We start from the raw sequence: 13,282 nt of genomic DNA, 5'->3' as shown, positions 1-13,282 counted from the left end.
TTATATATGTCTGGTATTTTCCATACTAAAAGAAAGAAAACTTAAAGTACAAGTAACTTTTAAGAACTATATATTGTACATACATGTGATACATACATATATATTTTACATGCACATGCGCGCACACACACACACATATACACACACAAAAGCAATCAAAACAAGCAATATTCGTACTCCCTCATCTTTCTTTGTTGTTACTGGGCTAGCTTGTCAGGTGAATGCTGCCAGGCACAGAAAAAGTGATCATCAAGTTTACCTTATACATAACCTTTTTAGTGAACTGCAATATTTTTGTAACAATCTTAGCAGATGGTCAGTTTTCATGGGAAAAAAAGTGGGGAAATCACAGCTCTCTAATGCCTGAGAAAAAGCCCAATTTGAAGGAATTGTTCAAGGAACTCAGTGGCATTATTCCCATTTGGTTAGCAGTTGTTTTGTTTAGATATTCTAAAAAATAAAACCAGGTTATTGAAGGTTCCATAAAATGAATACCCATACCTTTGTGTAACCATGTACATTAGAAAAGCCTTTTTAGGACATAGTTTAACGTTGTGTGCATCTTCTGGAATGAAGAGGGGATTAAATAAATGCAATTCATCTTCATGGTATTTATTCAAAAGAAGTAGTCCCCCATCAGGAGAGCAATTTATAACAGTTTTCTTTTTTTCTTTTTGAATTTTATTTTTTTATATACAGCAGGTTCTTATTAGTTATCTATTTTATTATAACAGAATTCTTTATAAAACAGAAGGTTAATGTTGAGCGCTAGGGAACCGTTAAACACCACCTGACCACACATACAGTTGGTTTTACCCTCTCACCATCTCTCACTTCTGTTCTTGTCTCTCCATCCCCGCTGGAATTACCTCAGTTCAGATAGCGTTATGTGTTGCCTGGATTAGGAACCTATAATTGCCTCTTAATCTTGATGATCTTGCTGTATTTTTCCAAATATTCTCCTTATTGAAGCTAGGGTGATGCTTCTAAAATAGAAATCTAATCATGATTCTCCTTAGGTTAAAACACTTGGATGACTTCTAATTACTCCCAAGAAGTACGTCCAGTTGCTTGAGCATGACTTATTACCTTACTAGGTTTACTATTTATTTCATACTCTTGATTCTAAATTTTTGAACATGTTCTTTTTTTCAGAACCAACTTCATTCTTTCTCCCCTCTAACTCTCACTCATCATTTAGGTCTCAAATTGTTATATTATTATGTAACGATACCCCAAAGCCTTCCCTCCCTGTTCATCACCAGCCCAAACTTCATTCAGCACCGTTGCAGTGTGTTTCTGGAAGGTCCTTATTGTCAGTCAGTTCTCACTGCTTAATATTCTGCTTCCAGTTCCTTTCCCCAGTCCCCCTGCCCCCGCGCCCACCACCAGTTTCCAAGAGGGCAAACTATTCGTTAGTTAATAAAACCTGTCCAAGAGATAGTGTTTCAGTAAACATTTATATAATGAATATAATGTTTTAGAATTTCAAGGACTATAATACAAAAAATGTTGGTAGAATATTTCATAAAAGTAGTAAGATATAAAATTGAATAACAAATATTAAAGGAAAAATTCCATTCATAATAAGACATGTGGGAATAAAAATGCTGTTTTCCTAGAGCGGTAGATTATGGGTAATTTTAAAATACAATTTTAAAGCAACATAGAAGCACCTAGATTTGAAAAGACAATACCTAAGTCAATTTGTTTGTAAGTCCCAGTGACTTCAGTGTTTTCTGCTTTCAGTTCCTGGGTATATCCTACTAAACAGTTTAGACTAATGATTCTGTCCTTGGTAGCTTAAGATGGTACTGTTTTCTCCCTCCTTGGTGGTATATCATTGGTACCTTTTACAAAATAGATCAGTTTAGTGTGTTTGGAAAGAAATCTATTGAGGCAGGTGCCTCCCTTCCCTGTTTTTTTGTGTGTTTTTTTTTCCTCTTTTCTTTTCTTTTTTTTTTTTTTTTTTTTGGCTACACCGTGCCACATATAGGATCTTAGTTCCCTGACCAGGGATGGAACCCATGCCCCCCTGCATTGGAAGCACAGAGTCTTAACCACTGAACCAACAGGGAAGTCAGTGCCTCCCTTCCTTGATGAACTCATCAGGTGTTACAGGGAATTCCTTGGCAGCCTGAACATACCTGTTCCATTCCCAGCACATCTGTTGACACTATGTACATTTAAACATTCAGCCAAGACTGGAGGTCGCAGCACACAACTGTCATCTATGACTTACAGTAAGTTCCATCTGCTCTTTGAAGAAAGAACTCTTGGGTTTTTTACAATGCTTTCTGGCATTTATATTTTTTTCACCACTTTTCAGTTTTGTTTCTATTGATAATTTTATGTTACTAAACGTTTATGGGTTCATTATTGGATACGGTGTGATTTTTACTGTTCATAAAACGCCTCAAAATACAGGGTAAACATAGCAGCCACAAAGAATACAGGAAGAGCCCAAACCCAAAATGACCATGCATAATCAGCTTGCTTAAGGAGAGTGGTTTTATTGGTTTACTGTAAAAGTTAATAAGGTTCAAATCTCTTAAGTAGAGGAACTTCCTAGATTGCTTTCCTCTAAGGTATGGTGTACTCTAGCACAACAGCTGTTCCACTCACAATTGGTCTTGCTATAGAAGAAAAGTTTTCTAAGGCAAGTTCAGTCAACTGCTGTACTTAACTTTCCCTGATTTATTTTATGCCTGCTTTAAAATGAGGTTTTTAGATTGCTATGTAGATAGCTTCCCACTTAAGAAATAGGAGAGTATTTGCAATTTACTTCAGAGGTAAAATATTTTTCATCCCTAAAGGAATGTGTTGTTTACATTCCAAATTCTATTTATTGTTATTTGGTTCTTCAAGTGTGACTAAAGCGAACATGGCTTTCTCACTCTCACGGGATGGCTGAGCATAAGAAGTATTCAAGTGCTTTTTTCACATGGCAGCTGAATTCCTATCTGTTGTTTAATTTTACCCTAAAGTGCAGCCAGTGGAAGAGATAATACTTGTGTTATATACCTTACAGAGTTATCAAGAGGATTAAATGAGATAAGGAAGGTTAAATTCTTTATAAACAGATAAAATAGAAACTGTTACTCAAATCCCAGGGGGAAAAAAGTCTTTTAAAAAATGACTTAATTAGCTTAATTATTTTTTTCCGACCAAGGAAAACTGATAAATGTCTCGACAATCTGCAACAAAAATTATAGTGCAAAAGACAGTCTGATCTGCCTTCACTGCCTTTGCTGCTCCTGTGCGTCAGAGAGGTCAGATGCTGCCAGCTGGCATTTGAAGAAATTACCAACCTTTCTGCCTTCCCTGCTTTGTTTTCCCTTGGCCTTAATTTAGTTCAAAGTTTTAGTCAACTATTTATAATGAAGGTATACCTTTAGATAGCTTATGAAGCAACAAAGAAAAAAAGTTAAGGTGGGAGTCGACCAAAATTAAAGGCCTCAGGTGTGTCACCATAATGATTATATCCAAAAATAGTTTGAATATAAGGAAAACTGGCAGCGGTGACTTCAGATTGCTCTAAGGACCAAGTAGCTTTCTGCCTCTGCTCTCCTTTGAGGTCATTAGACTGTGCTTGATGGCTCAGAAATATAATGAATATCTCCTAGTGAAAAATGGGTTACTTTAAAGAGTCCCTGTAGAAGATTGACATTATACTGGAAGTCTTTCAAGACCATTTGGGGTGAATTAGTAGTTCTAACACAGATACTCATAGGTGAGTTTAGTTCTCATGGTTAACCCCCTACAATTGTGCATCACATTTTGTCTGTATACCATTGTATGTATTCTAGACAGTCCGTGGTTATCATCAGATCCTTAAAGTGATTTGTGATTCTCTCCCCATACTTTTTCATCTGGTCTTCCACTACACCCTGTGTCAGCTTCTGTCATAGTATATTTTTGCCTACTCCTCTTGTATACCTCTCACAGCAAATAGATTTTTAGACCCTGTCTTCAGGTTCTCACTCTTCATCTTCTGCTATAGGATAAGGCTCTCTTAAGCTCACAATTTGTAGATATCCTTTCTTCTATTGCCCCAGCCATACAGTTTGATAAAGTCCACCTACAATACAGTCAACTTTAGAGGTCTTTTGTTTTTTCCTATAAAATAATGATGTGGCTCTATCATTATTTATGTTTATTTTTATATCTGCTATCATTATTTATATCTACTATCATTATTTATTTATTACTAATACTAGTATGTAGCCTGAGTTGTGGATCATAGAAATCTTTCAAAAGTTTGTCATTTCTATTAAGCTTACTATAGAAAATATTTCAAATTGTATCATACTATATTTCACATAGAAAGGAATAAATGCTTTCTAGTAGACGTGGCTTTTCTTTTCCGAGATCATCACTGCTTTGAGATGAATCTGTTTATAGCTTGTCAAAAAAAGACAGAATGTATTACCCTAAGGTAAAAGTGTTTGTTAGTTTTATAAAATGTAGTTTATGTAGTGTATGGAGCTTTGTATATGTGTTTGTCAGTGAGTGTGTGTGTTTGAGTGTTTTAAGCTTTTCTGATTAAATAAAATGCCTCATGCTTTTTCTCTGCGTTACCTTGCTTTATCTGTGTTAAGTTGTTGCTGCTGAACCAGGTATTGTGATTAAATCGGAGTATATTGCATAGTGTAATTAATGGGAAATAGAAAAATACGTGACAAGATTTCTTTCCCCTTTACTGTGTCTCTAACATTTTGACCCACGGATTTTTCAGTGAAACGGCCTTTTTTGCATACTATTTGAACTAAGGGCTTGCTTTGTAAAAGATGAGCAGGCTCGATTGCCCAAGTGAAGTAATGACGTTAATTTGACTTTGCCTCTCCACCTAAGTATAGCAGTTCCGATACATCTTTTCGATATTGAATTTCTGTAACGATTCTGGGAATTTCTCTAATGTACTTCGATCTGTGAATATCAGTTTTTTGGTGTGTTGGACTCATTAGCAGAGTATCTGCATCATAGTAGGTGCTCATTAGCCTCTGTTAACTGAACAGTGAAGACTGGGAAAAGGAAGGAACATGAATCAAGGAAACTTTAAATAATCTAAAGAAATAACAGATCATCATAGAGTGTACTTAGATTTTTGACACAGAATGAAGTTGGTGATATAAAAGGAGAGGAAGCTGATGTGGCCATAAATGCCAGGCGGGGAAATTCAGATTCTGATGAAGCAGTGCTGGGGAGCCAATTCTTTATCAGGAAAACAGAAACCACACTAGGTATTTCAACAGAGAATTAATAAAGTTATTGGTTAAGTGGGTGTTGAGAACTAAAAACGGAGAAAGGAGATAAGAGTGTAATTCAGATTTAGAAACTCCGGGAAGCAGCTATTATACCAGGGCTGGGAGATAAGAGAGAAAATGGTACTGTTATTAGATCTTAAGACATTTTGAGAAAGTTCTGTGCAGAGGGAGAACCTCTGACAAAGTGGTGCCACTTGGCTGGTGATAGAATCTCAGTAGCTCAGAAGAGTGGCTACACTGGTTGTGGCTGAGGGCTGGGGATGCTCGGCGAAGCTGGTTCTAGAAGCACCGGGAGAGGAGTGTGGGGCCTGCAAACAGCTGCCCCTGGCAAGGTAGGTGCAGAGCTGAGAACAGCTGGTGCCGGAGGGAGCGGCGTTCCTTCTCCCCTCAGCCAGCTCTTCATTCTCACTTTAATGCCCCTCACTTGGATAGAGCCTAACAAACCAGCTGGCCTAGAAGATATAGAACTATATAGAGTTCTAGACCCAGCATTTGAAAGCATATAGCAGGTCAGCTTGAAATTTAATAATTGCTGTATCATCTTGGAGAAAAATGTTCTGAAAATGGTGTGGGAGATAATTTTTCTACTCGCTTTTTATAGGCTAAGTTGAAAAGTAGACCTCAGATTCTTATTCAGCTGTCTCCCTGACATCTCCACTGGGGTGTTTAAAATAAGCATTTCAAGCATAATATTTTCAACCAGAACTTTTGGAAGTTCACTCAGCCTTTGTCTTCTCATTAAATGGAGTCACTATCTCCTTTATTGCTTGATCCAAAAATCTCATCATTCTTTAATGTCTCCTTTTTCCTCGCCCCCTATATCTAGTCAGTCATCAGGTCCTGTCAAGTTAACTTACTTTTTCTGTCTGTGTTACTTCCACCCCAGTCCAGTTCTTCTTCTGTCACCTGGACTGGATTAAAGCTTGTGACTGGGTCTCTTTAATCATACTTGAGCCCCCAACAGTCCATTCACAAAATACCAGAATAAGCCTTTAAAGACATGCTGTTATGTCACTGTCCTGTATAAAACCCTGTATTTAAGTGTAAGTCCTTAAGTTCTTTGTCAGAGTTTTCTTTAGTTGACAGGGCAGATGCAGGCGATGATTGGTATTAAAACTGTTTATAAACTGTGGTCACTCTTTGTTTTCTCTTTACTGTTTGCTCAGCCCTGTTCTCCAAGTGAATTAAGTCATGTACTTTAATGTTGGAAAACCTTTTCTACTCATTACTTCAAATTTATAGAAAAGTAAGAATCCATTTTTTTTAAATGTATTGAGTAAGTTCATGTTTGCAAGGTATTGGAGGCAAAAAGAAGACTGGTGTATTGGTTATTAGTTGATTCATGCCTACAGGTCACGTAAGAAATTTCCTAAAAACAACATGAAAAAATAGAAAAGAAGAGATAACACATGGCTCTATATGATTGATTTCCCCAAAAGGAGTAGCATAAATTTAGGAAAGTGATATCATTATCTGTGGGAATGATTAGCAAAGGCTACTCTGGAGAGGCCAGTGATCTATCTCTGGGCTCTCAAAAGAGGCATACGCAGCATGCTGCTAGAAAAGATCTTGTCTAACTTAGAGGCAGAAAAGCACAAAGTATATATTCTAGGGGACAGTGGACAGATGATTTTGACTAGTGCAAAACATTTGCAAATAGGGCTGCATAGGAGTTGTTCAGCACCTTGAATGCTAAGCTGGAAAGTTTGGGCTTTTATTACAGGCAGTGGTTCAGATTATTGTGTTAGTTGACATTTTAATTATTTGGAAATAAACATTTGTTTTAGCTCCGTTGTACTTAATTACACTGTTGTAGTGGGGTTTTTTTTAATGTGTACTTTATAGATTTTAAAATACCAAATAAACGTAATTTTCTTCATTTCTTACGTGAATTCTTTGATGAATTCAAAAAGTGCTTCCACTTTAAGTCACCGTGCATGACATTCGAGAAGGTAATGAGGACTTTGGATCAGGTACTCTGGTTTGAAAGCTGGTTTTGCATTGTGACCTTGTATAACCTTGGGTGAGCTACCTAATCTTTTTGAGCCTCCGAGATAATAAAGTACCAATGCCATAGATCTGTTATGCAGTATAAATGCTTAAATGATGAAGATCTAATATCTAATTCTAATAAGGTAGTAGAACAGTATATAAATTGTTCTACTTTAAAACATTAAAACCATGTTACTCTGATCCAATATTAACCATGATCTATTTCTATCACTTTTAACATAGCTGTTAAATATAGCTGATAACATAGCTGTATATTAAGTAATACATGCATAAATTATATATATTTATACAGATCCATAATTTGTCATCCATAATTGCAAACCCCAAAAAGTCCAGAAAAGTGTGTTTACAGTCTTTTTAATCGCACTTAGTTTAAGTACTTTTATGTTTGTTATAGTTTGGATTACTGAAGTATTCCACCAGACCCATTGGGAATGTTATGTAATCATTGGTATATTATTTTTCTACAAATCTGAAAAGTTCTCAAAACACTTCTGATGTCACAGGTTTTAGGTGCAGGGCAGTGGACCTGTAGAGACGTTATCAATGTTTGTTATATTTTTAAACTTATATTTCAAAGATAAATGTGTTACAGTGTTTTGATAATCTTCACGTAATGTTTTCCATGCAAAATACATTTACCTCATGACCCAGCAGTTCCACCGCTAGGTAATTATCCAAGAAAAATAAAAACTTATGTTCACAAAAAAAGCCTTGTAGGAGAATTTTCATAGCAGCATTATTCACAATATCCCAAAACTAGAGCCACCCAAATGTCCATAGTTGTCTCTTGAGACACATAACGTCATGCCCTGTGAGTGCAGAGTGGGTAGGAGTGGTGAGGATGGAAGAGAGAAGCTTGTTCTGGAGTGAGACCACCAGGTTCAAATTCCAGCTTTGCCGACTAAATTCTGTGTTCTGCTAGGAGATACTAGTATAGCCTGCCATAATGTGATATAATTCAGTGTACATACTGTAATTCGTAACTTGTAAGTCTTGGTGGCCTCCAGCAACTGTGTCATTATGACACACTTCACTGACACCACCTAGTGAAAGCTGTGCTGCTCTGGTTTTTATCCTCCTCTGTTGATGTCACTAGATCAGTTTTTCATTTCCTGTACCCTGCAAAAGGCACACACATGTATGCACAGGCCCTGCACATGCACACATGTATTTCTTCCATCATCTTCTTTGCCTTCCTCCCAAGTTTTACTGCATCACCAGCTAATGAGTGTGGTTATTTTGTTATCCGAAAGAAGCTGTTCAGTGAAAACGTGTTCTAGCTCCTCTTCTTTGTACAGCACTGTGTATGAGGCATTGTGTCACCTCACTTCTTCTTTCATCTTTATTTCTTCTTACTTTTCTGACGTTTTCAAATGTGTACCACTTTCTTGTGGAAGGTGACTGAAGGTATACCTGTTGCTTTTCTTTCTGTTTATATAGAGTATAGTTTATATACTTACTTTGGTATTCTGTTACACATAGATTTGGGTTTGAAACGATGTGGCAAATTTTAATTTTTAGTATCACTAGTTTTCAGTGGACAAGTTTATGCAGTTTTATCCTAATAGATTTCTTTTTATAAATTTATTTTATTTATTTTTGGCTGCATTGGGTCTTTGTTGCTGCACACAGGCTTTCTCTAGTTGCAGCGAGCGGGGGCTACTCTTCGTTGAGGTGCGCGGGCTTCTCATTGCGGTGGCTTCTCTTGTTGCAGAGCACGGGCTCTAGGCACATGGGCTTCAGTAGTTGCAGCATGCAGGCTCAGTAGTTGTGGCTCACGGGCTTAGTTGTTCCGCAGCATGTGGGATCTTCCCGGACCAGGGCTCGAACCCGTGTCCCCTGCATTGGCAGGCGGATTCTTAACCACTGCACCACCAGGGAAGCCCCATAATAGATTTCTAATTCTTCTCTTCCAGTGACATTGCTTACTTATTTTTATCATTAGCAAGTAATGTGTCTTTCAAATAAATAATATTACTTCTTTTTTTTTCATTCATCTGTACATGTTCATAGGGATCAAGGAATAGCAATTCCACAGAGTGCGAGTATCTTCTCCATTTTCTGCTACTGCAGAGTAGGTTACCGAAAAGTCGGCAGTGGAACATGCCGACAGTGGCACATCAGCCTTCATGATGTTTTCACTTACCTTAAAAAAAATTCTTTGTAGTTAGTTAGAAGTCCACTTCGCAGTTCTCTTTGTTACAAACTGTAGTGCCCCATGTGCTGTTACAGTGCCAGGGATAGAGTTTTGTGTAATAGGAAAGGACTGAGAAGTTTGTCACCTGCTCCTTTCTTGAATCAAGAAGGACCAATGTTATATCAGAAAAATGTATTATTGGGTTACTTTCCTTTGAAATATTAAGTCCCGAGGCTTAGATAATGCATAAAATATGTGAACAGCACATAGTTCCATTTCTGCCACCGTCTTCAGGGATGAACCTCATCTTTCTGTTCCTGAAGTTTATCCTGCAGGATTTAGACATTTGAGATTTGTAAATACAGTTAAAGATTTCTCATACCAGTCATTTAAAAACTAAATCCTAGCAAATGACTTGGGGAGATGGGATGAGTGGGAAGATAGGCAGTGATAAATAGGAAATAGGCTCTGTTCTCTAGGAGCTTGTTCTTTGCTTGGTAGTTGTGATATACAACAAACTAATTCAGGGCAGAAAAATACGATCTAGGGATAGCCCTTTGAGAAGGTAGCACTTAGGTTGAAGTCTGCAGGGATGAAGTAGGATTTGGAAAGAAGGATGAAGGGTAGAATGGAGTGCAGAGAAGCATTCAAGATGGAGGAAATAGGAATATGCACAGAGATGAATAACGGAGTGATTTGGCTTGATTTATAATATAAGATATGTGTAAAGAACATAGATTGATTTAACTTGAGAAGATAGTTTGGGGCCAGGCCATAGGTAATTTAAATGTATTATTATTTTTTTAGATGGCAAGAGACCATGAAGGGTTTTAAGACATGAGAATGTTAAGAAACATTAAGATGAAAGTTTTGTTTTGGGCAGTTAATCTGGCCATTGTGCATAGATTGATTGGAGAACAGATACTATTAACACATTATTGTAGTAGTTTTGGTAATATACCAATAATGACAAGAGCAAGGGTGACAACAGTAAATGGAGAGGGTGTGGGGCAAATCCAAGGTAAATGAAATGGCCATTTTGATGATCAGAGGCATCCCTGGGTTTTGCCTGTTGCATAATTACTAATAGTGCCCCATTTCACTACTAAGTTTTTCTTGGCTTGGACAGTGTATCAGATGCCCCTAAAGATGGATTTGCTTTAGAATTGATAGCATTTGCTAATTGAGGGGAGAGCGGGATGTTGGCATAAGAAACGAGAATATATACACAAATTATAGAAATTCTTATGATTATGATTTTATTAAATTTTCCTTTTTGGGAGAATTAAACAAATTTCCTTACCTGCATACCACAGTCAAATCTTACATGTTTAAAATCCCAGTTTGTTTTTTGTCTTTTAATGAATACATTTGAGTTTTAGACTCTTCAACAGAGTGATAGGTACTGTAGAGACTATACTGTATTTAATTTACCTAATATTTCCATTGATTCCATTTAAAAGTAAAGCTTTTTAGAAGAACATTAATAAATCAGTGTAGCTTACCTTAGGAATGTAGCTGGTAGCAGTTGAGAGTATCCTGTGTATCAACATCCCATTACTGAGAATGGGCTTCAGCATGTAGCACCTTTTGGTTCCCTGATCTTTCTTCCCTGATTGAAACAGATGGCTATAGTCACATGATACCTATTTTAAGGTTTGTGCATAGATATGGCTGTGATGTGTATGGACCATTTCAAGTGCTTAGTGCTCTTGTATTTTCCATGTATAGGCGGAGGGAGAAGACAGCCTGAAGAAGATGCAGCTGATGGAGCTTGCGATTCTCAATGGCACCTACAGAGATGCCAACATTAAATCACGTAAGAATGAGACTGAGGCTCAGAGCTACAGCTGTTTCAGCTGTTTTGTCCCCAGACCTCTCCCCTTTTGGCAGCACAATACGTGAACAGTTAAAGTGAAGAGTTGAAATAACTGTCACTTGATATGGGACTAACTGTCCCATTTTTACTGCTTTCAAGAATTGAGGGCACTCTCTTGATTTTTATTTTATGCCAGCATGCCTAAGTTTTGAGTTTACAAACTTTTCTTTTATTCTTTTGATGAAATTTCAACTTCTAAATTCAAGAGTTTCGGGAAATTTTCTGTTAACTTACAGATTTAAGACTTCTAGTTTGTTACATTTATGCAAAGGACGAAATTTTTAAAAAAATAAAAGCTAATTTGGAATATATCTGAATGCAGTGTTGTTACATTTATGCAAAGGACAAAATTTAAAAAAAAATAAAAGCTAATTTGGAATATATCTGAATGCAGTGATTCTTCTGTTGATTTCTATTCTTTCCCCTTGCTTGCACATTTTTCCTCCAGTATTTTTTTCTCTGTTGATTTTATGTGTGAGTTCACAGAGAGCAGTAGATGATACTATTTTTTAATCCTATTTTCCCCTTTATATGTATTGTGCATGCTTTCATAAACTGTAAGAGGATTGCTTTTTTATATTTAAAAATGAAATAATGTGAAATTTATATTTTGAGACAATCTGAGTTTTACACATCATTCATATGAACATGATGTCATTTAAATTACTAATTTTTTTTAAAGAAATAGAATTTTAAAGACATAGCCAACTTTCCCAAATATAGGCACCCTAGTGTGTTTAGAGTGGTTACTTTTACAAATGGTTGGCTTTAATTTACTCATGAAACGGAGTATATCATTAATAGTCATGTGTTTAGGAATGTAACATTTTTTTGTATTGTTTTTTCTATAAAGAAGTTAATTCCTACAGATGCAGGAAATTAATAACTGTTGGTTATTTGACTAAGTTAATACAATGAAAATTATGCTTTCCTTCATTTGTAACTGAAGCTACTCTTTAGAAATATACCAAAACTGTATTTCTGTGGACTCCAATTACCAAGTATTTTTTAACATCTTTTAATGCAAGTGTTTTTTTGTGCTTCTGCATGCACCATTAGGCTCATGAAATCTTAAAAACATAGATATATCCGATATATGAAGTAAATATAACCTGTTTTAATGGTCTCATTCTTTTTTTCCCCAGTGGCTTTTTAATGTTTGCACATTTATTCTCAATCACGTTGGGGAAGGGGAAGCTGTTTTGCATTTGGTTGGTGTGCTTTGGCATTTCTGTGTGACCAGCGCATGTACTAACGATTTCCTTTTATTTTTCTTCTTCTCTGCTCTCTCCTTCCCTTCCCTGCCCTCTCGTTTCCCACGTCTCGCCTTCGGCTGTCCCTGTGCCTCCTTCTCAATCTCTTCGCTTTCACTGTAGCAGCCCTTGCCTTTTCTCTTGCAGCCACAGCCCAGGCCGCTCCAAGGGTTATCACGGGGCCTGCGCCCGTTCTCCCGCCAGCTGCCCTGCGCACCCCTACGCCAGCTGGCCCTACCATAATGCCTTTGATCAGACAGATACAGACCGCTGTCATGCCAAACGGAACTCCTCACCCAGCTGCTGCGATAGTCCCTCCAGGGCCCGAAGCTGGTTTAATCTACACGCCCTACGAATACCCCTACACGTTGGCGCCAGCTACATCGATCCTTGAGTACCCTATTGAACCTAGCGGTGTATTAGGTAAGTTGTTCTCCCTGTATGGTTAATGACATTTTTCTTCATAACTTCTGCTGCCCCAGACTTTGAAATGATATATCCATTTTAGAGAGACAAGTTTACATTAGAAAGACTGAAAACTAAATTTTGTTCTATTTCAGCCTCTTATAAGGGTTTCCTCCTGTAAATAATTGTACCTTAAATTTATTCAGATTCACTTTGGTGCCTGAAATTCACTTTGGTTGGGTAAATTTGAGATGAACATTTTAAACAGAAAATACTTTTCACATTTTTGACATCATTGCAGTCAATTCTGAGTTTTAGATCCCAC

The 13,282-nt window shown here is 37.0% G+C and overlaps 1 protein-coding gene across 10 annotated transcripts in view; it reads left to right on the top strand.

Moving 5' to 3' along the window:
• QKI (QKI, KH domain containing RNA binding) overlaps positions 1-13,282 on the top strand; it is a 143,354-nt gene that overhangs the window by 117,601 nt on the left and 12,471 nt on the right. For 7 of the 10 annotated variants that reach the window (XR_010933569.1, XM_067701572.1, XM_067701580.1 and 4 more), the window contains exons 5-6: positions 11,152-11,239; positions 12,676-12,975. Coding sequence is in view for 9 of the 10 variants with exons in the window: in XM_067701572.1 (XP_067557673.1) it covers positions 11,152-11,239; positions 12,676-12,975 (388 nt within the window). In the remaining variant the exon portion in view is untranslated. The remainder of the gene's footprint in view (positions 1-11,151; positions 11,240-12,675; positions 12,976-13,282) is intronic. The other 3 variants (XM_067701575.1, XM_067701579.1, XM_067701573.1) reach the window with 2 other exon arrangements.

The sequence above is a fragment of the Pseudorca crassidens genome, chromosome 13, assembly GCF_039906515.1.
Source record: "Pseudorca crassidens isolate mPseCra1 chromosome 13, mPseCra1.hap1, whole genome shotgun sequence".
Classification (NCBI taxonomy): domain Eukaryota; kingdom Metazoa; phylum Chordata; class Mammalia; order Artiodactyla; family Delphinidae; genus Pseudorca; species Pseudorca crassidens.
Note: the sequence above shows the minus strand (reverse complement) of the source record. Positions and strands in the feature narration are given on the sequence as shown.